This window comes from Copadichromis virginalis, linkage group LG3 (genome assembly GCF_057382275.1).
Source record: "Copadichromis virginalis isolate Kocher_CV1m ecotype Utaka linkage group LG3, C_Virginalis_male_GT1.1, whole genome shotgun sequence".
Taxonomy (NCBI): domain Eukaryota; kingdom Metazoa; phylum Chordata; class Actinopteri; order Cichliformes; family Cichlidae; genus Copadichromis; species Copadichromis virginalis.
The window spans coordinates 49,763,660-49,789,090 of NC_140620.1; the positions used below are offsets into that span (position 1 = coordinate 49,763,660).

The following is a 25,431-nucleotide window of genomic DNA, read 5'->3' on the forward strand; positions in this document are numbered from 1 at the left end:
CAACTGTCATAAACCGTAGTCCTCAAACATGAAGTATTAGATAACATCAGGTTCTGATTTCCTCATTAACACTTAACATCGTACAGCAGATACTGGTTACTCCACATCACAACACATGTAACTATACAAGACTCATTTAGTACGGCCAATCCTCACGATTATGGATTTAAAAATAAAAAAAATACCACCACCAGCTTTAAGAGATTACCCTCACCAACTAGCCTCACCTCTCCCCCCCCACTGTCACTCAGCACCAGATCCCCACAGGGCTGCGTTCTCAGCCCCCTACTATACGTCCTATACACATGTATGCACACCAACCCATGACACAAACATGGTTGGGCTCCCACCGTTGCTGAAGCTGAACATACTTAAATCTAATAATGGACTTCAGGAGACACAGACAGGACCACTCCCCTATAAAGGGAGAATGGGTGAAACCTGTCTCCACCTTTTCTGGCCACTCATATCTCAGCTGGTCTCACCTGGACCCACAGCACCATTACCTTGGTAAAGAAGGCTCAGCAGCAGCTGCATTTGCGTGTCGTCCTCAGGAAGAACAACCTGGACCAGATGCTGCTTCTGGCCTTCTACCGCTCCTCAGTGGAGAGCGTGCTCTCCCACTTCCTGGGTGTTTGGTATGCAGGGGCCAGAACTGAGAACAGGAAGGCTGTGCAGAGAGTAACAATAAACTAATTGGCTGCCCTCTGCCACTCCTGAAGGCCATCACCACATCCTCCCTTCTCAGTAAAACAAGGGCCATCACAGGTGACCCCTTGTACCCCGACCACCACCTGGTTTGATCCGCTACCCTCTGGTCAGAGCACTCAGGTCATTCAGGTCCCACGCCTCCAGACTTAACAGCTTCTTCCCCTGGGCCATTTGGACGATTCCCCACCCCTACCCTATTCTATCACCGCACAGATTAATCAGTGCAAGAACTCCAAACAACTGAAATGTTAGACTTAACATCGAACACAGCAATGCAAGAACGTGTTTATCAGTTTCACTGTGACACAAAAGCACATCGCACAGTCAGTACAGCTCACATGCAAGCTACTGTTTAAAAATCGTCGATTGGCTATGTCAGTGATGAATTTGATGGATTTTGTTAAGTAACCATGCAAAATTTATTTTCAACATAACACCGACTGTTGGTGGCAACAGGTTGTTTATTTCCATCTTGCAATACAACAGGTTTAACTGTCTTTTCTTGTGGGTTAAAAGCTGCCTGGAAAGCTTCATTTTTTCCTGCCAAGAATGGAAAACAACTGGCAAGACAACGATGAAATGAAGATGCTGCACAAAATATAATGGCTTCCTCCCAAAGTTCTGTTATTACTCAAGAAAAAAAACCCTCTTTAGTCCAAGTCTGCTGCAGATATTGCATGGACTGCATGTTTGTAGATCTGGCCATGTCACTCATTTGAAACTTAATACACATGAGCACATATTAGATTTTTTGCATTCTATTTATAGAATCTAAAAAACGCAGCAGCTGCAGAGGCTGTCATGAAGCAGATACTTTCCTTTATATGACATTTATACTTGTTTTGTATGTGAATTTTGACAGGATAGAGTCTCAAACTGTACTTTAAACAATTACTGCATATAGTCAACTGTTGCAACTTTGCCTTACTGACCACAACTTTTATCCTGTGCTACAACAAATTAGCATTCAAACACCACCACTCTCACATGTTTGTGAGGTTTGTTAATTAAAAATAATTAATGGTATTACCAAAGCAATAAATGCTGAGTCATTTTGCATTTGTCATTTATAAGCTAGCAACAATAACTAAAAGCAGTTTTTCCAGATATGACGCTGAAGCCAGAGCTTTCTGTACCATATATCAGACTGTTCGTCTTTAGTGTTGAAGGTGAGATATGGTTCACATGAGGTGTACCTGTGATTGTTTTCAGGGATTTGAATTGATGGAGCTTGATGGGGTGACTCAAACAGAGGATGTAGGCACTGACTGAGAAACATTTATGGTTGGAAGGTGGAGCAGCTTCATTTGTTAGGACAATTTCCACACTGGAAATATTCTGCTAACTGTAAATGAACTGTTAGAATTTCTTATTGCGATTTCCTTATTTCTTTCTTATTCTGAACTGAATATCGACTTGACACATGTGTAGGAATGGAAATTGATGATTTAGTGATTCACGATCGATTCAAATGTCTGTTGAAGCATTTCCCGTCTTTGTTGTGGTAAGTTTTGGAGTCTCCACTCAAAAGTCATTACTACATATATTACACCGAACACTTTTCGTTAAAGTAATGTAGTACGTTTCTTAATTATTCCCAGGAGAAAGTAATTTGTTATACTACTCGTTACATTACTTTTCTGTTACTCTGTAAAAATAGCTGAAACAGTCTCATAATCCCCATTTAACATAAACCTGAGGCTACAACCCCAAACACCAACAGAAACTGCTAATGAGGATGCACATCTAAGCTCTTTCACTTAGAATACAAAACTGACCACACAAAGCAAAGATAAAAACAAGCACAAAAATGGGAGGCTGCAGACTAAATGCTTATCTGCTTGTTACCTGTTGAAGTTCAGGATCTGGGGCCTGTTCTTCGTACCTCGCTAAGTAGGTTAGCTGGATTAGATTGTTGATGATTTCGCGTGATCTTGGATCGTTCGGTTCCCCGAAGCTCATCCGGGACTTGCTGTCATAGCAACAGAGCCGTAAGCGTAAACCTGCTCGGGAGCAGGTTCACTTTATGTAAACAGGATTAGATCGCGGCCACGCAGGTATGTCCGCTTCATTTATACGAAAGCAACAGCGATATTCCACCACTGTTTCACCATAAATAAATAACATCAATGTAACTAAAGATAATGCAGCACTTGATCCTTTTATTGATGTCACACAGATACATACAGGTCATTTCCTAAAAAAGGGAAATGTACTATTAACATTCTATTACATGTATGTGATTATTACAGATGTAATTCATATTTCAGAGTAGTAATTGCAAATCACTTCGTGTAATCAAGATGAGAGACCACGGCTATAAAAGCGAAGGTGGATTTGGGAAGCCTGTCGCAGCCATGTCCTGTCCGTTTACGCGAGCCACCCATTGCGGAAGGTGTAAGATTGATAAGGAGAGTCCTCAGAATCCAGCGTATATTGCGGGACAGATAGGATCCTTTAGCTCAGCGTGACAGTGTGCTCATAGAGAGATATCGATATTCCCGTGAGGGTATTATTCACTTAACCAACTTGTTGACGAGGGGGTGCAGGACCACCACCTGTCTTTTTTTTGCTCTGCCCTTTTCTTGGTTGCTTTTATGAACAAACAAATAGATTATTTCAGGGTCTCTTTCCAAGAGACGAAAAGCAATATAAGTGATAAATATTACCATTCTGTAGAATATTCTTATATTTCACTTTTACTTGTTCCCATGTTCTAGTGGGTCCTGTTGTGGCTCTAATGTGAAAGGGGATATAATATAACAATATAATATAATGTAATATAATATTGGATAATATAGTGTAATATAATAAATCTATGAATAAATAATAAAGTGACTGAATAGTGGTATTGTCATGCGCTTTGGGTGCCTTGAAAAGCGCTATATAAACCCACTCCATTATTATTGTTATTATTGAATTACTTACGAGTTTAATTTGTCAGCAACTTCCTGCCAGCCCTCTCTCCTTGCTTTTGCAGCCTTTGCAGTGTTCCCTTGCGTTTTAATTAAACTCTGAAACTCCTGAAATCCCTCAATCAAGAGTTCTTGCTCTGCTGCCGAAAAATACCGAGCCGAGCGCGCCCCTTCGACATTTTCGCCGACCAATCAGCGGGTTGCCGATCAATGTTTCTACTATCGATGCGTAGCCCCTTTTACGACACCCAGTGATGTCACATTACTGCGTCCAGCTGTACTAATCGTCAACAACAGGTATGTTCGGGGAACCGGATTAGCGAGCTCACGGTTAGCGCGATGGTTTGGTCTTGGATGTGTCATTTGATCTTGGATGTAGTGAGCGACGTACGAAGAACGGGCCCCTGGCTGCTTTCACTCTGGGTTAACGGCTAGCTTAGCATACAGTACAATACAAATGTATTTATATAGCACGTTTAAAACCAGGTTACACAAAGTGTTTCACAAAGCAAATGACAAATGATTACACTGAGCAATAAAATATTTAAAAACAGTAAAACAAAGAACAAAATCCTTAGTGATTAGAGATAGGGAGTAGGGCTGAACGATTATGGAAAATAATCTAATTGCGATTTTTTTGCCCCAATATTGCGATTGCGATGCGATATGCGATTATTTTTTAAGGTCTTTGTCTTCTGTATTATTAAACAAAGACAAGCAATACATCATATAGTATGGCCAATACTATATTACATTAATTTTAAACTGTTCTTTCCTGGAAGACAGACCTCTGTTATGATGACATGAGGTGATGCATGAATTGATGACTGACATTTTTATTTAACTTCTTCAATCACAACAGTATATTTGAACATACACAATAGTTTATTTTTAGCTTACAAACATCTGAGCATAAAGTGCTGACAAGGAACCCTGGTGTAAACATTAAAATGAAAGTCAGTACAATGTGCAGATTGCAGAAATATACATAAACAAAATCAGTGGCTTTACCACACTCAGTTTTTCGTTTAACCCGAGCAGCGAAACTCCGCGGTGATCTGAAAATGATGTGCCGGGAGTTGTGCCGTTCTCGGCCGCATCAGTAACCCTCGAGCTCCCGGCTAGCTGTCGAGCTGGTGGGTAGCAGACGCCTCTGAAAACGTCGAAGCACTTTTGCAAATATGGGATATCTTGATAAACCGAGCAGATATTTGATGTTTACACAACTACTTTCTCGCCTGAAAATATGTTAAAAGTTTATTTTGTGACCCAGAAAGATTAGTATGAGTAATTTTAAAACTTAGTAGCGGCCGCCATTGTTGGAAACTGGAGTTTGGCTGGGCCGCGCTATGAATTCTGGGATATGGTAGTAATTTGGACAGCCTTCGGCGCGTCGCTGTGACGTAATCGGTCTACAAATGCGGCCTCAGGAGGATGCAGCCTTTGCGGTTAGAAAATTGCACTTGATCATGTCGCGATATTATCGCAAATGCGATATATCGTTCAGCCCTAGTTAGGAGGAGAGCCGCAGCATTCTGGACAAGTTGAAATTGTTGGAGGTGAATGAGTTGGAGTCCAGTGTAGAGAGTTACAATAATAAAGTCTGGGGGTCAGGAAGGCATGGATAATTTTTTCAAGGTCTTTGCGCAGTATTAACCGTTTGACCTTAGAAATTTGGCGCGATTGAAAAAAGCCAGAACCAACCACAGAGGAAACCCGTTTTTCCAGCTTAAATCAACTATCTGGGAGTACATCTAGATTACTTACACTGTCTGTAATAAAGCTAGCAAAAGGACCAAATCCAGCAGCTAGCTGATCATATGGAGTATGACTATCAAATAACATGATCTCAGTTTTCTTCTCATTTAAAATGAGAGAGTTGTCCGACAGCCACTCTGACCTCTTTCAAGCAGTCAGACAGGTGATTCAAAGGAGCTGGCAGGTCATCAGACAATTTGAAATAGATTTGAATGTCATCAGCATAAAAGTGACAGGACATTCTATACTTGTCAAAGATGGAACCCAGGGGTAACATGTACAAGGCAAACCGTAATGAGGCCCAACACAGAACCCTGCGGTACTCCACAACAAAGAGAAGCAGTGGCAGACTTGCATTTGCAAACATCCAGCCTTTTGTGCAATAAAAACAAACGTCCATATCCGCGCTGTAGACGACGTCGCCGTTTTCCCCTGACATGCAAACTGAAAGCTGATTGTAGCGAGAGTCCAAGAACCGATAAGCGGGATCGATGGGCAGACTAACAAGTCCAAGAAATTTGACTGAGAACCGCTTTTCTACAACTGGTTCTCGATTTCCATCACTACATATGTACTAGTTCAGGAACTCGTGTGCACTCTTTGCGAGGCCTATATGAAGACGTATGAAGATTTAAAATTTAATTTAAAAACCCCTTTTTCCACAACAGCCACACAATCGCTCACTGTCTCTTTAGAATACTCAGAGCCCAGCATGAGCCTGGGGGTATAATTATATCACTTTAGGATCTAAAGGACTCCTGTCCACCAATCAACCGAATGTGCAGGGTCCCTTGACAGCATGTGGACACACACACACATACACCCTGACTTGGTGCACACAGTCACTCAGAAACACACACTGAACGTACAAAGGAAAGATCATTTACAGCTAAATTACAGACAAATTGAACCTTGAGAGAGGAGAAGTTCAAAGACAGAGCTGGAGCTGAATGCAGAGGCGGTCTCGCAGTCTTTCACAAACACACTTGTGCCTTTCAGACAGACGAGCGTCTCTCACACACAGGGTATACCTCCCAGGCAAAATGTATCTTACATTTATCTCACATTTTGTCTGTCGCATACGCAGACACCCCAGACAGAACTGCCTCCATTGTTGAAGAATTCGGGAAAGCAGGAACACAGATGAATAGGTATTTGCACAATGTTCCCTGTGTATTTCTGAGTGTGCGCACGTCTTCGTTGATGCCTTTGGACTTGAAAATCTTTCATTACGGGGGCGTATTTGTGTGTGCATCTATGAATGAGAGTGAGGTGCGAGTGAGTGAGTGTGTTCATTCCGATTACAGATTGTGGTATTCCGCCTCCTCACTGACACTTGTGTACGTGCTCATTACCACTGCTGAGAGAAAGAGCAAAGCAAAAGCAGCAGCGAAAAGTTAGAGGATGCCTTCTCAGTCAAAAAGACACCACCCTGTCAAGACGCCAGAGCTGTGGAAAACCAAAAAAGACAACTACTATCAGAGCAATGTGGAGAGAAGGTGGAGGAGAAGTGAAAAGAGCATCTGTTATGGGAGAGCAAGCGGGAGGACATATGGAAACATAGGAAGAATGTTTAAGAAGAAAAATCTAAGGTTTGTGGCGATATCAGCAGATGTGTCATTGCTATTTGTCTTTACAGACTTACTGTGTTTGCACCTGCACAGATTTATCGGAAGTGGACAATGCAGGAAAAGAAACTCACAGTACAGAACTGCTTATTTAATGCAAACGTCTTTACACTCATTTGTACTGAGATAGAACTCGGGCTGGTCTCACTGGATTGGTTAAGGCATCCTGCAATGTGAGGTCTATGTGCTAATGGGTCTCAAGTGATTCTTCCCTGCTAGCAAACTCCTGCCCGAGTAGAAGAACAATTCATCTGTAGTGTCCGCAGATATAACCCTGGCCTTACTTCTTCAGTTTCTTGACTAACTACATAATATTTGTCATGGAGTTATGTAGCATTAACTAAACCACTGACCCACGAAACAGTATAGATAATCACCCAATATATGACCTGCTTTATGAATATGGGAGCAAGAGTGTGCCCAAATTTTAACCAGTGACTTTTAAACATTCTTCCAAAGGTCGCATGTGAGAGCAATTATGTCCTCTCCACAGCACCTCCTCATAAAGTTCAGTGTCAAATTGAAGATTCTGATTACAACTTCCACAGCTCTTCATGTCAGGCGCCTTCCTTTATTGGCAAACTTCTAAATTCACACATAACTACGATGTATGAGGTCAGCTCATCAGTGCTTCCTGGTGGCACGTCTGTCCAGGTGAAAGTCAAAATGAGACTGGAGATTTTGACTTTCGAGGTCAGGAAGTTTTTTTTCCTCCATTGGACTTGAGATCTGTGGACACTTAATAAAAGATGCTTAAGACATCTGTGTAGGCCTGATTTCAGCCATTTATACCAGGTTAACTGCTGCATCTTAGTATATCATGTGTGAAGCTGCCTTTGCAATGTCACTTCATTACTTCAAAGCTATTCTTTAACCATCTTTCATGTTGTCTGCTGCCTGCACTAGTACATGAATGAATGGAGCCAGAAAGACAGGCAGGTACAGAGTGATGAGACAGCAGGATAAGAGAGCAGACTGAGAGACTGAGGACAAAAAAAAAAAGGAGAAGTTCATAAAGGGACAAAGAATGGATGAGGCAAAGGTGAACTTAAGGACAGAGATTGTGAGAGATGAATGAAAATGGATGTTGAGGTGAATACGAATGAGAGGAGAGGATGACAGAGAAGAGATGGATATGGGGGAGGAGAGCAAGGAGAGGGGTAGAGAAGGAGTCACGGCTCTGACAGAGAGCGGTAGATACGGAGGGAGGAACTGACAGGGCTGAAAGGATGGTGCAGGGAGACGGGAAGAGCGAACAGGAGGCAATGGTGTGACAAAGAGAAGGGAGGGCTGGAGAAATGGGCAGAGGTCAAGAAATAAATGCGCCAAGTTGGTTGAGGAAAGACAGATGAAGGGAACAGCCTGAGGGAGGAGCGACAGAAGAGGCAGAATGGTATGGAGGAAGAGGCGATGGAGGATTAAAGAGAGAGATGGAGGCAACTTTGATACATGAAAGTATACGTATTATATTAACCCTCGCTGCAGATAGCATCCTATTACTACCAGCTTAGCTTCTCACTGGAGACACTAACATGTATAGAAATAAGGGATCTGCATAACGTTTGATCACTCCTGTTTGCAGTCAGGTGAAGTAGTGGCACTCTACTTATCCAGTATCCCCGTGTGGATGGAAAGTGAAGATAAGAAATGTACATGTGCAGGTTGTACTTTTTTTCCTTTAAAGAGGAGTGAGTGGGCTTTGAGGAGCACCGTGTTCAGGTGGATTTTTGTGAGCCCCGCCTCCCTCTGTTATTTGGGCACAGTATGCCTTGTGGGACTGTTTTCATACATTTAAAAATCAAAATACAAATACCCAGCTCCACATCAGCCCAATGTTGAGAACCAAAATTCTTAAATAGCTGCTGGCAACAGAGGAAAAATCTGCTCCAAACCTCATGTCAACAAACATTTTTACTGCTAGATAGTTCAGGCGAGATAAAGCCAACATTTGGAGACCTCTAGAGATTCACGGGAGAGTTATTGTTTTGTTCGAAGCCACTGACTCTACTTGTACTTTTGGTGCCAAATTTCAACTACACTGGATGACAAGAGTTCAAATGGTTGAGGGTGAAGCATAGTCCAAAAGGACACTGCAGCAGCCTGTGTTTTAGCCAGCCGCAGGCCACTTCTTGGACCCTGCTCTCCTGTCAACTCTCCACATTATCCAGCTACATACACGAAGAGAAACCCACACCTGTGGACTTATGTTGCCGTTTTTAAGTGGAAATGATATGAGCACCATTACATGAAGCATCAACTCCCGCAAAGCCTGCCAAGGATTACAGGTGATAATGGACATCCAGTAATCCACACATACACGACAGAAAGAGGAAAACTAGAAAACCCAAAAAGTGACAGACATCAAACATAGAAGAGATAAGGAATAAAGATGTGGAGTAAGAATGACTAATTTAAGGGAGATAATCCAATTACATGATTGTAGGGCTTACTGGCATGGTGACCATCGGACGTACATAAATGTTTTGAATGAGCGTGCAGAGGGAGGATTAAGGTATAAAATTAAACTAGGACTCCGCTGCAGCCAGGTTGGAGAAAGCTAAATTGAACAGAGAATACAGAATGAATTAAACTGAAGATATTAAAGTGGTGAAAAACAATGTTGGAAGAGCGCGGGGGAATGAACGGCGAGTTCAGCAGAGAGTTTCAGAACTTGGTAAAATATTTCCCTGACAAGTCTGTTAATAAGAGTGCATTTCGCATAAAAACAAGAACTAATGTGCTCACACCTCAGGTTGGAAGTGCAGTCAAGTGAAACGGAGAGCTCAAAGATGAATGGACGCAGTAAAGCCCTAATACAGTTTTCACTTGTCGTTTGCGCGCAAATGCAATGTTAGTCTCAAAAGTACATTTCCTCTACAATTAAGACGAATATACACTGAACTTCACCTTTTCAGGCACTGTTCTCTTTCCAGCCATCATCGGGAGTAACCCTACCCTGGCTGCTTTGAGCTAAACCTGAAATGAAAGCTGTGCGTGTGACAGCTGAAACTTTCAGACACGTTTCACAGGGAGAGCTGCCCAGATTCAAGTAATTACTGCACTCCTGCCAATTCAAATGACCCCAATTCCCCAAAATGTCAAATTACCTCAGCTATATGGGGTTTTCTCTGCAGGATGAACAAAATATGACAAACTGCTGCAAGGACGGATAAGAGGGGATCCGTAATACATGAGAATGACTGTGTCAGTTTACTGTCTTGCTGATACAAGCAGGGGACAGGTGGATGAGGCTGCAGTGAAATAACGGGATAAAAAAAAAAAAAACATGGATATACAATGTAGAAGTATTGCTCATATCTGGTGTTCACAAATAATGCAGAATGATGCAATAATACAGACGTCCTTGTTGAGTTGAAAGCAGATGAAATGTTAGTATGATATTGCCACAGTTCTTTGGCGTCCCTTTCCAGTTTCAAATATATTGGACTTGGCACGGCACTCAATAGCAGTACAGCAGTACGTGTTTACATCACGGCAATATCTGCTCCTCAAATATGAAATGCACGACTTATTATATACATGCCATCTTATTCTAACATTATTGCTTCCTAAAGACTATCCCAGTATAGCTCTGCTTAGTTTCTATCATTCATACGGCGACATGACTAAAGGAGAAAAAAGCAGATCAGGATCTAAGAATTGGTTTGTTTAAAAAGATAACACATTAAAGATAGGTTTATGTAAACTCAAAGGTTTTTGGTGCCTTTTGCACAGTAGGAATGTTTCTAATATTAGTGCATCAGTCTTATGTTGAGCAGACCCATGTTTGCCATCTTTTCTTTCTGGTATGTACATGCTGCAAACGAATCGTTTCAATTATTGACACACTAACCACATCTCTGCACTTCAAGTCCAAAAGACACCAACACCGCCAACGTGCCCAGTTCAGTAACTCAAATTACCAACTTGTGCAAAGCCAAAGCATCTGCACCCCTAATAATGCAAATATAAGGGCAATAACAAGCACATAATAAACCATTTAAAAACACCAGAGTCATAAAATGACCCACCATAAAGCTGTGAATGCAGAGAGAAGCTAGCTGGAGACCAAAACCTCTTAAAAGCTATACATGGAACATTTAATTCTGTTGTTACACTTGGCATTTTTAATGTGAGAGCCTGGGAAATGACTCACTGAATATTTAAGGACATGGCTATTCCACAGCGGCTTCATTTTTTACCTCTGAAGGTTACTGCCTTTGTTTCGCACAATTACAGTTATTTACAACACTATAAACTATTAAGCTTAGCCAAGGCAGGGAAGGGGGGGAAAGAAAAAAGCAAAGCGCTTTTGAAAATAAACTATTTGACATTTTTGATAGGACTTAATGATGAACAATCTGCACACACACAGGGTTTGAAAACTACATGGCCCACTTCAAGTCCATGGAAGAATATCGAAACATGTTGCATGTGTGGGCACGGGATATCCAGGGGCTTAAATCAATAAACTGTACCTCTTAGGGGCACTGGCAAGGCAATACACTCAGCCACTTTTTCCAGGAACACCTGTTCAACTCCTCGTTAAAGCAAATATCTAATCAGCCAATCACATGGCAGCAACTCAACGCATTTAGGCATGTTGACACAGTCGTGATGGCCTTCTGAATTTCACTGAGCAGCAGCTGCTGACTGACTTTACTGGGATTTTTCTAAACAAATCGCTCTATGATTTACAGAGAATGGTCAGAAAACGAGGGAATATCTAGAGAGCAGCAGTTCTGTAGAAATGCCTTTTTGATGCCAGAAATCAGAGGAGAATGGCCAGACTGCTTCAAGCTGATTGGAAGCCCGTAGGCCATCTCCGAACAAACGTTAAACCTTAAAGCTGATGGCCTTCAGCAGCAGAAGCCCACACCAGGTGCCACTCCTGTTTGCTCGAACAAGAAACTAAGGATATAATACAGGCTCACCAAAAACTGCACACGTGTTGCTGATCACATCGATCCCTTTAATACAGTGTACACATCTGTTGATTTCCAGCAAGATAAAGCACCACTGAAAGTGGACCGTCTTTTAGGTACAACTATCAACTTGTACCTAATAAAGTGGCTTTCAAGTCTTTCTGGCTCCAAGTTTTAGGCACAAGACTTCTTGATACATTTCTGGTTTGAATAAAGCAAGCTCTCACCTAGTCAGACAACCCTGAACGCAAACTTCTCTTTAAACGACCAAAATCTGGACTGATAAGAAATGCCGAACCTTAAATGTCGTCTTTCGAATAATTAGTGCAATTACCTACAATTTAAGGGCACACACTTAAACGCAGAGTAATGAATGGTTTCAGAAGACCTTTCCAATGCTAGTAGTTCTTTGACTAAATTATCACCATAGCAAATATTTATTGATGTTTTTCCTCCACTCAGAGCTTATTAACTGTGCTGCAATGCAAATCCTTCAATCCTTTAAGAAAAAACAAGACCAACAGAAAGAAAAGCTAATGCAAGACAAGAGTGTGGAAACTGATTAAGAAGAAAGAAATCAAGTTGTCAGTCATGTGTTTGCCATGTGCAGCAGATGTTTTGTTTCCACCATCTGCCAATAACTTAGTGTTAGTAGCACTGGTTAGTGTGTCAGCTCCGTTTATTAATGCAGCAAATTAGGCAGAAAATCCTACATTAATTAGTCTAATTGTGGTTTTCTGTGTGTACACACATTAGTGCTAAAACCAAGATGTGTCAGTCTTTGTGCAACTCCAGTGCCAATGGATCTGTACCTATCTGGCATTTGTGTCTTATGTTGTGTCTCATCTGTGTTGTTTCAGCTGAGCAAATCTCACAGGTCATCAGTAGAGCAGAATGCTATTTATAGCTTTCATTATCCTCTCATTCTCTCCTGTCCCATTTAAATTTGTTGTCTCTCGACCCTCCTCTGACCTCATCTTGCAGCTTCTCTCTTCACTGCTTCCACCTGCTCAGGTCCTCTTCTTTGTACTTGTCAGCTTTCTGTCAATCTCCTCTTTCTCTGTCTTGTCCATTTCACCCTCTTTCTTGCTTTTTGACCATTTTTGCCTCCTCATGTACTTAAAACTCCACTCCTCTTCCATGTACCTCTAACATTCACTGCCTTTACCTGAGACAATTTTCAGAGCAGGAAGCTTTTTACATTGATGCTGCCAAAAGTGAAGCTTGATTATTCCTACAAAAAAACCTGACGAAGATTAAACATTCTTTAAATATTTGGATGCTCACATGATGTAGTATTATTATTATTATTATTATTACCTACTTATATAACATATGCACAACATATGTTTTTTTCTTACCACAGCATTTTAAGCAGCTCGCGGTCTGGACCACAGCAACGCCTTGACTGTACAGCCATTCTTATTTGCTGCTATGCTCACTGTTCTATTGAAATACCCAGTTACAGTAGCTATTAGATTGCCTCATATGTGACTCTTGAATACTTTGATACACAGAGAAGCTGGCTCATTGACTGCAAGCTGCCCAGGTCCTATAGCTGCAAACAAGCCAAAAGTACCACCCTTCCACAACCGTGCTTGACAGTTTGAGGTGTTTGTTTTTTACCAAACATGCCATTAAGAATTGATTCATTTATTTTAATTTTTAAGGATTGAATGGTCTGATCTTAGGGTGCTGGGACATTTACCCGTGAGAAGATATTGACATCGAGTTTACACCCCAGCAAACTGCCAAAACCTGCTTTTATAGGTGTGCTCACACCTGCTGCTGATCAGTTAATCAAGAGCAGTTAATTAGTAGAACCTCGCTGCTGCTCACCCTCTTAATACCTACAGAAGCAGTAAGAGTATATTTAGCTTCTTACAGGACTGAGAATTATTTTTTCATGACTGTACATTTATTAAGCACCAAGACTTTCTCTCTTTATCTAAACAGATGTAGGTCTAGACTGAAGTAGTGACCCAGCTTTGCATTCTGTGCAGCTTGCAAGACAGCCACTGATTTATTTATTTTTCAACAATTAAGAAAACACAACCAACAACCTGATTTTTTTAGCATATCGGCAGGTCCTAGAGAATCCCCGTCTATGGACCAATCACCCCAAAGAAACACATGCAAAATGCAACGACCCCAGCATCTACAAAAGGTGAACTTCTACTCACTCTGTGATTTCTTCGGTGACCGTATGTTCAACCTGCAGTCTGGAGTTCACCTCTATGAAGTAGTGTTTGCCGTGTTTATCCACCAAGAACTCCACAGTTCCTGCATTCTCGTATCCAACCTGCAGCAAGAAAAGATCACATCAGAGCAATTTTATAGCTCTTAATTATCCAAGTTGTACTGGTAGCATTAGTTGTGTAAACAATCAAGCAGGTAAACCCACTCATCCTGTTGAGCCATGAAGGAGAAAAACAAAAGGCCTTCTTACTCTCTTCAGGCAAACATGACTACATAAAAGCACAAAGAATCAGCCTCATTACTTGTTTAGAGTGTAACAAGTAAGTTAGGGCAGTTTTCATCTTTCCTTAATGCAAAATCAGGTCATTAATCAAGAGGGATTTATTTCAATCTCAAACACCATTTTCTCTACCACCTTTCATCTACTACACTGTAATTATAATCACAACCCTTGTCGTGTACTTTATACCGCCAATGTGTCGATGCTGTTGGGGATGAGATCTTGAAATGTCCTTTAAATGATGTGCACAGTGTAGAAGTGCCACAAGGAAATCATAAACAGAGCATAATAGGGGTGGACAAAGGGGTAGCTGTGGCTCAGGTACTGCCCACATACTCTATTCCAAGCGCCCTTGGGCATAGCAGGGAAACTCGCGTCTCCTTTTATAGCCGATCCAACATTTGCATGTGAACGGGCAAATGACAAACTGTGAGCTAATTACAGACTCCACCCTGGGCTTATTACATATTAACACCTCCACACCCAAAATGATAGATGGGATCCATAGAGAGAGACATATAGCATCAAAAGCTCCACAAATATTGGTTGTGCCAATGTATTAAGTTTGCTTTCCCATCACTACTTTCTACTGGAAAGGGGATCTTCAATTAAGATGTCTGAGAAGTTTATATGAAGAAAATAAGGGATGATGGTTAAATAAGAAGTGTAAAAGACCAGGATCTAATACAGCTACGCATCTAAAATCTCTCACACTCACACAAGTCTGACCCTACAGGCTATGGTCAAGCAATCTAGTAATTGTCCTGTTGTGTTTAGCACCTGGAGGGACACCTTTGGGTCCTGTGGGCACCATAGTGCCGCCCCGAGCTGGGCTTCTTCTGGCATATACCACTGACAGCTGAACAGATTGGAAACTGAGAAGTCCTAAGGATGATTTAACACCCTGGGTTTTTGTTGTTTTTTGTTGTGTTGCAAAGCCATTTCTGATTAGTCGTTGTGGGTCTCAATGTTCTGAAGGGCTAGACCCCTGCTACATCGAAGTAGCGTCACCAACGAACACACAACAGTGCACATCAGGTGGAGTCAACCCTATGCAGTGCATGGAAGCAAAAGTATAACAATGGAGCTACCAGTTCAGCAGATCACAAACATGTTGATTTTATACTGCACCTTGGAGGCACATAGGTCATTAATGATGAATAGGTTTTGACATTTCGTCTTAATGTGACTCACTTTCTAACAACAGCCTTCAAAAAAAAAAAAGAAAAAGAAAGTGCAAACTACATCTCACGACTTCCACATAGTCAGCCAACAAATATTCTCTTTTTGGCACAGTTATGATGTTCTATTAATCAGAACTATGAAATCCACCATATAAAATTGCTTTGTTTTATGGAAAATTGCATTTTAACCTTATTTTCCAGAAAACAAAAGGCACTAAGGAGAATCACCAACTGGTTCTTTTCAATTTCCACTTTGATTTTAATGTCAAGCAGGATTTGCAGTTTTTTGAACTAGTTGTTTATTATAGTTCATGTTTCTTCCTTAGAGTTTTTGGAATGACTGTCTAAAAGAAACTAGTCTGGCACCCGATCGTAACTGTCCCAAACAAAATCTAACTATATAATCACCTTGTGTAATTGGTATTCTTTGAAATTGCACGACTCCAAATGCTTTCCTGCTCAAAGCTGTACATCGCTGCTCTCAGAGTAACACACCTCTGATGGAAATTAGCATGTTAGCAGGCCAATACGAGCGCTTTCCATTCATTCATCTTTCAAACTCCCACTTTGGATTGTCTCAGCACCAGTTTAATTTCACCCAGTGGGAGCTGCATACAGAGTGTAATTGGAATATAAATGCTACATAAATAACCTTTATTATCGTGCCCATAATTTCAAGACTGGGCAGATTTACACAAATTACAATCCTGATGTGAGCAAAGCAATGTGATTGGTTGGTACACCAACAATCAGACCAGCCCAAGTTCCCCAGATAACATCTCAGTGATTATTCCTATAATCAAAGCTTTGTCATTATTTGAAATCTACCGCATTTGAGAAACGGAAAAAGCAAAACGCAAATGTTAGAATAAAATTTAAAGGCCACAAGTAATCAAATGTCCAAACAAACCAGAGAAAAGCAAATCTTGTTTTGTAGTGTTGAGCTTTTTATTTAAATCAGACTAGGATGAATTCACCAAGAGAAATTAAGGACCTAAATTGCTTCTCTCCTGTATTTAAACAAACATGCTTGTTTAGTTCTTAATTGTTAAACCAGCTGCCTTCAGGATTGCTTTGCTTTCCATTTGGCGATCATAAATGTTAAGACATTCAAACGGGCAGAGGAAAAGACGGAGATTGATTGCAGAGACAAAGATGGCCCTAAGCTAAATTGCAGCAATTAGGCTCTGGCAACTAAATAAGACTTGAACAGAGCATCGCTGTTGTGGAAACGCAGTTAGAGTGAAAAATAAAACCAGGCTAGCACATGGGTCTGTAATCAAACTGTCCATTTGAGTAAAATAACACCTGCTTAAAATGTCTTATTAATCCCAAAACTTGTAGAGTTGCATCAGCCCCCAGAAAACTCATCTCACAAGTAAACAGATCAGGTGTATAATATGCAGACTCACATGCAAATTCATGCATCAAATACTGACTGAAAAAAATAAAATAAAAATACAAAATTCAGAAAGTAGTGATTTCTTCTCAAAGAAAAAAAAAAAAGACCTATTTATGAAAGTACCTTGCAAATTCTACCAAAAAACTGACTCAAAGCATTCACAAGCACAGAGAAAACTTACAATGTTAAACACATGCAAACATGTGTGCATACTAGCTATATGTCCTGATCTCTGGTGATGGCACAACTGCTGGGCTACTTTGTGGACACACATTGCCAGAATGCCATTTTTTAGCTTTATTCACCTTTGCTTCAACCTCCTGCATGAAGCCAGTTATTTGATCCAAGACTTAATAGATGAATTCTCATGGAAAGAGATGAGAAAGCACACTGCAGCCTTCAAACAGACATGTAAACACACACCTCCATTGACTTCAAGTGCACACAGATTCCCACATGTACTGTACCAGTGTGTGTGACTCCATATTGCACTGGTGTTTTTTCCCCCCTGCGCTCACACAGTGAGTCAGTGAAGTAGCAGCCAATGTAACAGATTGAGCGGTCACCGTTTTATAAGGTCTGGCAGCCAAGTCAATGAACTGCACAAGGAGAGGTCACCAGCATGCACATGAAAGCATGCGCACACATTTCTTTAAGCATCTGTAAAAAGCATAAGGAGCATTTACACATTTAGCTCCCTGCTGCAAGTGTTTGATTCTGCTTAAATGATCCCAGCACTGATGAATGGACACTGGTGTATAGCTTTGAATAAAAAGTGACAGAGATGGATAGCAGGTATTGTACGAGGTAGACGGAGTCAGCGTGTGAAACAAAATGCATTAAGAACGATTCGTGGTGCTGAGTGTCAATGGAGGGAGGGGAGTTGGAGTTAAAACTGATGGATGATCAAATGAGGACAAAGACAGACGGGGGAAGTGTTCAGAGACGGTGGAAACAGGACAGAGTGAAAGTAGATTAGAGGAAGTATTCAGAGGTAAAATAGCAGAAAACTTAAATGATGGAGGCCCGTATCCCTGGTTACCCTCTCTACACATACTTTACCTTGAAATCATTTACAACTTGGTAACAAGAAGTCAAAATTTAAACTCAGCAGGAACTTGTCATCTTTGGCAGACGCACAGTACCCACTGAAGCCCCAAACACCTTGATCATATCCAAGGGGGGCAAAAAAGTAAAAAATGAAACCAATATCGTGAAAGAAGCAGCTCGACCTTTACCAGTTACACACCAAACCATGACGGCCTAGACAAACTGTGGTATTTTGTAAATACAATAAACATGAATTTAGTGTAATTGTGTAACTTTATTAGCAGCGTCCTCCTGAAATGCGCCAAGAGCCTCCTCTCTGCCCCTTATTCCTCTATGGTCGCCATGGTAACGCGTAAATATTTCTTTCAAAATAAGACTACTACAACACAGGAAGAGAGCCAGGAAAAGGATAAAAGGATAAAAACCCCAAAAACCATAAATTTTACACCCGAGCCTCAAATCTCGCGGCCCGACACCAAACCACTCACGGACCAGTACCAGCCATGGCCCGGGATTGGGAACGGCTGCTTGATACAATACAATGACTAATTGCTAAAGCCACCTTATTTTAATAAAACCACTTGACAGTAAAATATGGCAAATATTTCCATGGAATATATTATAGGACACAGTCTGCTGGTGATCTATAAGCCCAACAAACTCTAGAAAATAAACAGTGGTCACAATCATTAGCCTCGCTTTATCTTTATCCATGTTTTTCTAGTTGAATCTCACTTTTTCCATGTCTTACAATAATGATTGTGACAAAAACTCAACATATCTTCCTCCAATGATGACAGCTAGCTTTTCATTGCAGTGCTTGTGCAATTTGGCATACCTCATCCTCTCCTCGTTTCTCTTAATAAAGGCTTCTTGGCAGTCATCCTATTAAGAGCACTTCCGATGAAACTTGTCAACAGTAGACGATAAACTATATTACCTGGCAGTTTGACTTTTTCCTGTTTCTTAAGGACATGACTTCCAGAAACTGCTCATCTGTTGTAAAGAGTTGTTTTTAAGTCGTGACACATTTGTCCTCCACTTGAACAGTCTTTTTTATTAAACGACAATACACACAGACACACGTACGTTCTTAAGTTTAAGATTAATTTAATGGGGACAACACTTAATGAACTGTTTTTGTGACAAAATGCACATAACAAAGTACCTAAAGATATCATTTAAAATTTGTTGTGTGTAGAGACAGCACTGGTTTGGCTAGAGTTAAATGCCGTTTTATGTCTGAATGATTCACAGGTCAGTGTTAAGTGGCTTTAAAAAAGGAAAGAAAAAACTTCCTCTATAAATGGTCAGATGCGAGGACTGGACTGAAAATGAGAGAAGCAGCAGCCAAAGTTCAAGAAAAAAAACCTTCAGAAAGCCAGAAATATTAGAAGAAAGTCTGTCTCCTTAGAAACAGAAGGAGGGCTGGATTAAGACTTTTGCACAACACAGTTTTTAATGATCACCTTCTGTAACTCCAAAAAGTCAACAGCTTTCAGATCAGCTGTTATGTTTGCTTGGTACAGTACTTTTTCACAGTCACGTGTCTTCTGATGGCCCTGCACGCCGACTCATCTTTTACCTTCTGCCTCTAAGCTTTATTTAGAGGTGATGTCACTGATCGCTTGTTTTTGAAACCAATTTATCTTTGAGCAATTTGTTATTAACTTTTCTAGTCCACACAGGGTGGCTGAGTTCAGCGCTCACTTTGTGTAGAATAAACAAACCCGATCGAAGGACTTCATCAGCCGACTAAACGGTCGCAATCAGTTGTGTTTTTCCTTTATATCGGTTCTTTGAACACTGCCACCACCTCTGCATGCTGCTAGACAGTTATCACCCGATTCACTCCTGAATGGACGATACGAACAGTTAAACATGAACTGGGAGGCAGTACAAATGATTCCACTATGACGACGTCAAGACCCGTCCAGGTACTTTGCTTTTCTCACAGATTGTGTCTGCTTCTGTGTGCATTTCGCTAGGTTTACACATCTAAAGTACTTTGTTAGGTTTATTTTTATATTTGCTTACGACAACAGCATAAATGGTCTGTCACTTATCAGAAAGGCTCACTAGGCTCCCAGTATCCCAACAGCAGAAAAAAAAAAAAGGGGGGGGGGGGCTATCGTCAGTGTGTATGGGACTGTTAATATCCAAATTCCTAATTAAAACAAAGATTTGTGTCAAAATACTATTGTAGCTGTTGAACAAAATAGGCACTTGCAAAGAGACGGTTTCTAGCACCAAATCCTGCAAATCTACTGCACACTGCCAATTTTCAGGAAGGTTTTTTTTTGACATATCCAAGAAATATTGGGTTCAGCTGGTCTCATCAAAAAAAGGAAAAAAAAAGAAAATACGTCTCTTCAGAAATGTCTATTATGTGTGGTGCCCCCACTTTATTTTGAAGCCTACTGCCGTTTGATTTCTGCAAGGACATGCACGCGCACGAACGCGCAGGCACATGCACACAAAAATGCTGGCAGATGAAGGCTGGTGCAAGGCATAACAATACTGTTCATCTTTGAACTAAAAATCAGGAACCTAGCTTAGGATTAGTCATGGAGAGAAGGGATAGAGAAAGAGAGCTTTCAAGATTTATTTCTTAGATTTTCAATTACATTAAGCCCTCAAACTCAGCCTGAAAAAAGTAAAAAAAATCCTCCTAAATTCCACCACAACATATACACACAAACACTCTCCACTGTCACCAGGTCTGCAGACTCACTCAGACTAAAAAACAAGAAATGATTGTCTCAAGGTTGTCACTGTCAGATTGCTGTCTCAACATGCAAATCCTCAGAGGAACAATATTGATAATTCACTGCACACAAATCCTTCCAATCCCCTGCCATCTCCCAATGTTCCATAACCACCAGACTGACATCGACACATGCTGGGTCATGAAATGCCCAGGGACAGTCATAGTAATGTGCTACAAAGCTCCTAAGCTGCATGTGTGATGTGCAGCACATTGCAAAGCTAGCAAAACAAATCAATCACACAATCGATGGTACTGATTCTTTAAATGGGTAAGTCTGGTGACATTGTTGTGTATTGCTCGTAAATTTACTGACAAGTAGTGGGATTAATTCAGGGGCTGCAGTTTAGTTCAAAGGGTTGCGAATGGGAGCCATATGACCATATGCCGTAAAGCTAACGCAGAGTATGTTTCCCCAGTCTGAGCTTTCCTTTTTTCCACTGTTCCATCAAATAAAGGATAAAACTAGCGTACTAGCGTTACGTTTAGTCGACGTCCTGAACAGAACTTTCCTGAATAGAAAAGATTGATTCCTTTATATTCGGTGTACTTAACATTGTAAAGTGAAACTGAATCAGAGCTTATGTTTCAGTAGCATACAAATACACTCACGTCCATTGTTCATTCCGCAGATTAAAATCATAAAATACAGCACAGTTAATAAAAGTAAATAAACTATAAATACACATAGGTTTGCTAAAAGATGCAAAAGAAAAGATTTGAGAAAATGTACTGTAGTTCGGTTATTCAGAAGTCAACTCTGATGTAAAACATCCAACATAATGAGCATAATCTACTGCGTTTAAATATTTGGGAGGTCTGGAAATTTCAAACTTGCAACGCTACGGAGCAGCACTGAAGTGTTCTCTTCTCAGAAATATATGCTAAGCGTCCAGCACTTGCTAAACGGCAAAAGGCGTAAAACACTGGTTTGTTTCCTAAATGACACTGATCTTAATTTTCAGTAAACCCCAGGTGTCCTGCCATCAGGCTCATTTTGAAAGCAGTGAAACAGTCGATGTCATGAAAGCTCATACAGGCTACACTTTCAGCATTTTGTATAATATGAGGGAATCAAAATGTGAAAATAAGCTGACACGCAAACCTTCAATGCACAGTTGATTCACGGAGCAAATATTACATAAATCGTACAATACGTCACACTCTACACCTCATCTAAACATCGCTATGCTGTTCGCTTTAACTACAGCTCTCATTTTTCCCCCTCTTCTCTTGTGGGGATTGGAGTTAATCTGGTGCCAAGACTTTTTGTAATCTGATCCAATTCCCTTTCAGACTTGCAACACACACAATTCACAGCTGATACAACCACAGAAAAACACCAACATGCACACGCGCTCAAATAGATCAGCTACATTTCAGTGGTGCCACCTCTCTAATCCCTTTGCTGCAGACAGCTACCAAAGCGGTGCAGCTCACCCTCCCAAAACAATGCACAGCCTAAAAGCACACATAGGCACCAACACATAGTAACACACAAAAAAAAAGCCAAAAACATAATGAACACATCCCTGTATGCACACACATTTATATTCATCCCAGCTGTAATGAAAGGAGCTTGACCAGAAGCCCTCCATCCATTTACAAATCATGAATTCATCCCTTCATTCCAGCTGCTCGTTATTTCTTTCTCTCTCAGTGATGCCCGTCTATACTCTCACTTCTACTCTTCGCTTGTGTAATTAAGATTCAGATCATTCTCGCATCTTCTCAATAGCCATTTTCAACCACTTGCAGCTTCATTTTTATGCCAAGGCATTTGCAAGACATGAAGCGAACAACTTGTTTGGTCTTCAACAGAAAACCAAACAGACTTCAGGAAGAGTATCGTGGGTATAAACACTGTCACAGATATGTAAAGCAGGGATGAAAGAGTAAAACTCAAATCAAATCAAATCACTTTTATTGTCACATCACATGTGCAGGTACATTGGTACAGCACATGCGAGGGAAATTTTTGTGTGCGAGCTTCACAAGCAACAGAGTTGTGCAAAATACAATAACATAAACAGGCAAAATACAAGAATGGCTAAATCTGAAACTCATAGCAATTGCTCTGTTTAGAGGGTTTTCTGGGGATTTCTCTGTAACTGAAGTAGCAGTTATTTTGGAGTTGTTTGCTACTGTGGTCTTATGTGACAAACTCCTCTCCTGTGATCATGTTCAGTAGATCCAATTGTTTTGCCACAATCAGCCACAGTTGCATCCCAACATTTACTAATTAGCAGTAATCACCAAACTGCTGGATTTTTAAAGGTGTTTAGACATGAAATGCCTCAAAGATTTGATTACCTGCCATTAAATGTCGCACAAATGGCAGACTCCGAGATAATACATTAAACAAATAATGGAAACATCTGTTGAAAACATGGATTATTCTGATTTTTTTATACTCTTCAGGCCATCAGAAGATGGCTGGCAAACAGCCCATGTATAATTAAAAGCAGAAATATTAGGGATGGATGGAGAAAAAAAGAAAGAGGCAGTTAAGTCAGGTACATAAAACTCCTTTTCTCTTAAGTGTAAACTCTCTTGCACTGGCAGCCCCCCCCACTGTCCACTGCCCTCTGATCACTGCCTTTGCTTTTCTCCCTTCATCTTTCTTTTCCTTTACTTGGCAACAAGTCAAAAGACATTACTTGCCCCACCATCATCTGTCCCTATATGTCCACTTTCATCTCTTTCCTTTCCCTTTATGCTTATCAAGCTTTCAGAAATTAAGTCTTCACGATCCCAAAAATGAACTTTACTTTACTAAACTTTACTTTATAAGAAAGAGGGAAAAAACGGAGCAAGTGTCAGTGATTATGGGAGGAGACAGATGGCAGAAGAACCATGAACAGGACACAAAAACAAAGTATTGAAGCGATGAGGGAAGGTAGATGTTGAATGGAGCAGATGGCTGGACAATGAACAGACAGTAAGAGAAAAATGATGCAGCTAAAGACAGATTTTGCTCACAACGTCTTTGCCTAAACACCTGTAGATCTGCTGGAAGAGACCCTGGCAGGGTGTTAATGAGAGGCTTGGGGATGAATAACGATTGAAATGTGTGGCATAAGCCTGATGAAAGGAAAGGCTATGGGGATGAGCAAAGCAAAAAGGCTGGAAGTTGCAAGTACATACATGCTACTACTGTGCAAACACTGCTTATGGACATAGACTAGGTAAGACAGTCTATAAAAGCTTTCTACAGCAGTAGCAGATTAAAGCACTGCTCCAATGAAGCCTCAATAAACAGCAAAAAGGACGTGTCACATGCTTCCTTTACCGTATTTTTTTGACCTATTTTTTATTCTTATGCCCAATTTGTAATAGCCTGCAGCTCCCCCAAGAGAAGAATGGAAAAAGAAAAAGAAAAGATGCTGTATGACACACAGCTGGATGTTGTGACAATATAAGAAATCCTATGATGATATGAGACAAATCAAAGCTGAGGTGAATATGACGACAACTGAATTTAGATGCACTTATTAAAAGATGTGGAAAGATTGTTCAACCTGCATTATTTCTGTGCTTTCAAGTAGCTATTGCATAAACAAAAGTCATTCTGTAGCTGCAGAAAAACTTTCAGATTTCACAGTCATGACACATCAATGATGTTGACGAAAAATATATAAAAATTGATCCTTTGATATTCCCTCACATTAATGCGAGATCGTGTGAACAGAGCAGAAGCTGCAAGACCATCAGCCAACAGTGTAATAGGAGGTGTACAGAGACTGGAAGCAACGGACTCATAAAAAGTGCACACAGAAAGAAGGGATTTAAAGAGGGAGAGAAATGCACACAGATTTTAAATCAGTATAGCTACAGACAATACCTAACAGGAATTTACAGTCCACATGTGGTGGACACACAGCATTGTGGGCTCATAAAACCTGATGTTTACTATCAATTAATTTAAAAAAGAAAAAAAGGCCAACTATAACCATAACTTTACTTGTACTGCAGAGACACAGAAATCCAGACTCATCCTAAAATAACACTGCATGGTTCAGAGAAAGATTCTACAGGCTGATTCGCTGACAGCAAGGCAACACACTGTCACATTTTATGACACCAAAAAATAAACCGCTATACAGAAAGAGAGAGAGGCTATTTTATACATCTTACACCATGTGTATGTGCTAGGGGATCATCTTTTCCTGTAGAAATCTAATGGCGTCAACTTTGGCCCTTAGAAAATGTTAGGCAGCCAACTTTTATACATCTTATTGAAAACATACAACATAACTAAAAATCGGATTAACCTACAGCTTGGAATTAACAGTAAGGTGCCATATAATACCCAAAGACCCATTTATAGATATTAAAATATTTATTTTAAACAACAAAGAACCTTAATCTCAAGACATCTACCAGCTCCCTCTCCATTCAATTTTTCTTCCTTGCATTCTCCCCCATCTTGCTGAAGCCTGCAATATATATGAGGCCATAACATTTTATACAGGTCTTTCTGATCCTCTGCCCTATTTCTAAAGGCCTCCTCTCAATCTGTCTCCTCCCCGCTGCCTCAATCTACTCCTCTTTCCACTGCTTATTCTGCCAGTTTTTAGACGAGTGCTGCTCTCATGCTCATATCAATGTA

General features: G+C 40.6%; 1 protein-coding gene across 2 annotated transcripts in view; it reads right to left on the bottom strand.

Moving 5' to 3' along the window:
* Positions 1–25,431, bottom strand: part of pcxb (pyruvate carboxylase b) — a 318,265-nt gene that overhangs the window by 237,522 nt on the left and 55,312 nt on the right. For both annotated transcript variants that reach the window (XM_085451506.1, XM_085451507.1), the window contains exon 10: positions 14,121–14,239. In XM_085451506.1, coding sequence (XP_085307632.1) covers positions 14,121–14,239 — 119 coding nt within the window. The remainder of the gene's footprint in view (positions 1–14,120; positions 14,240–25,431) is intronic.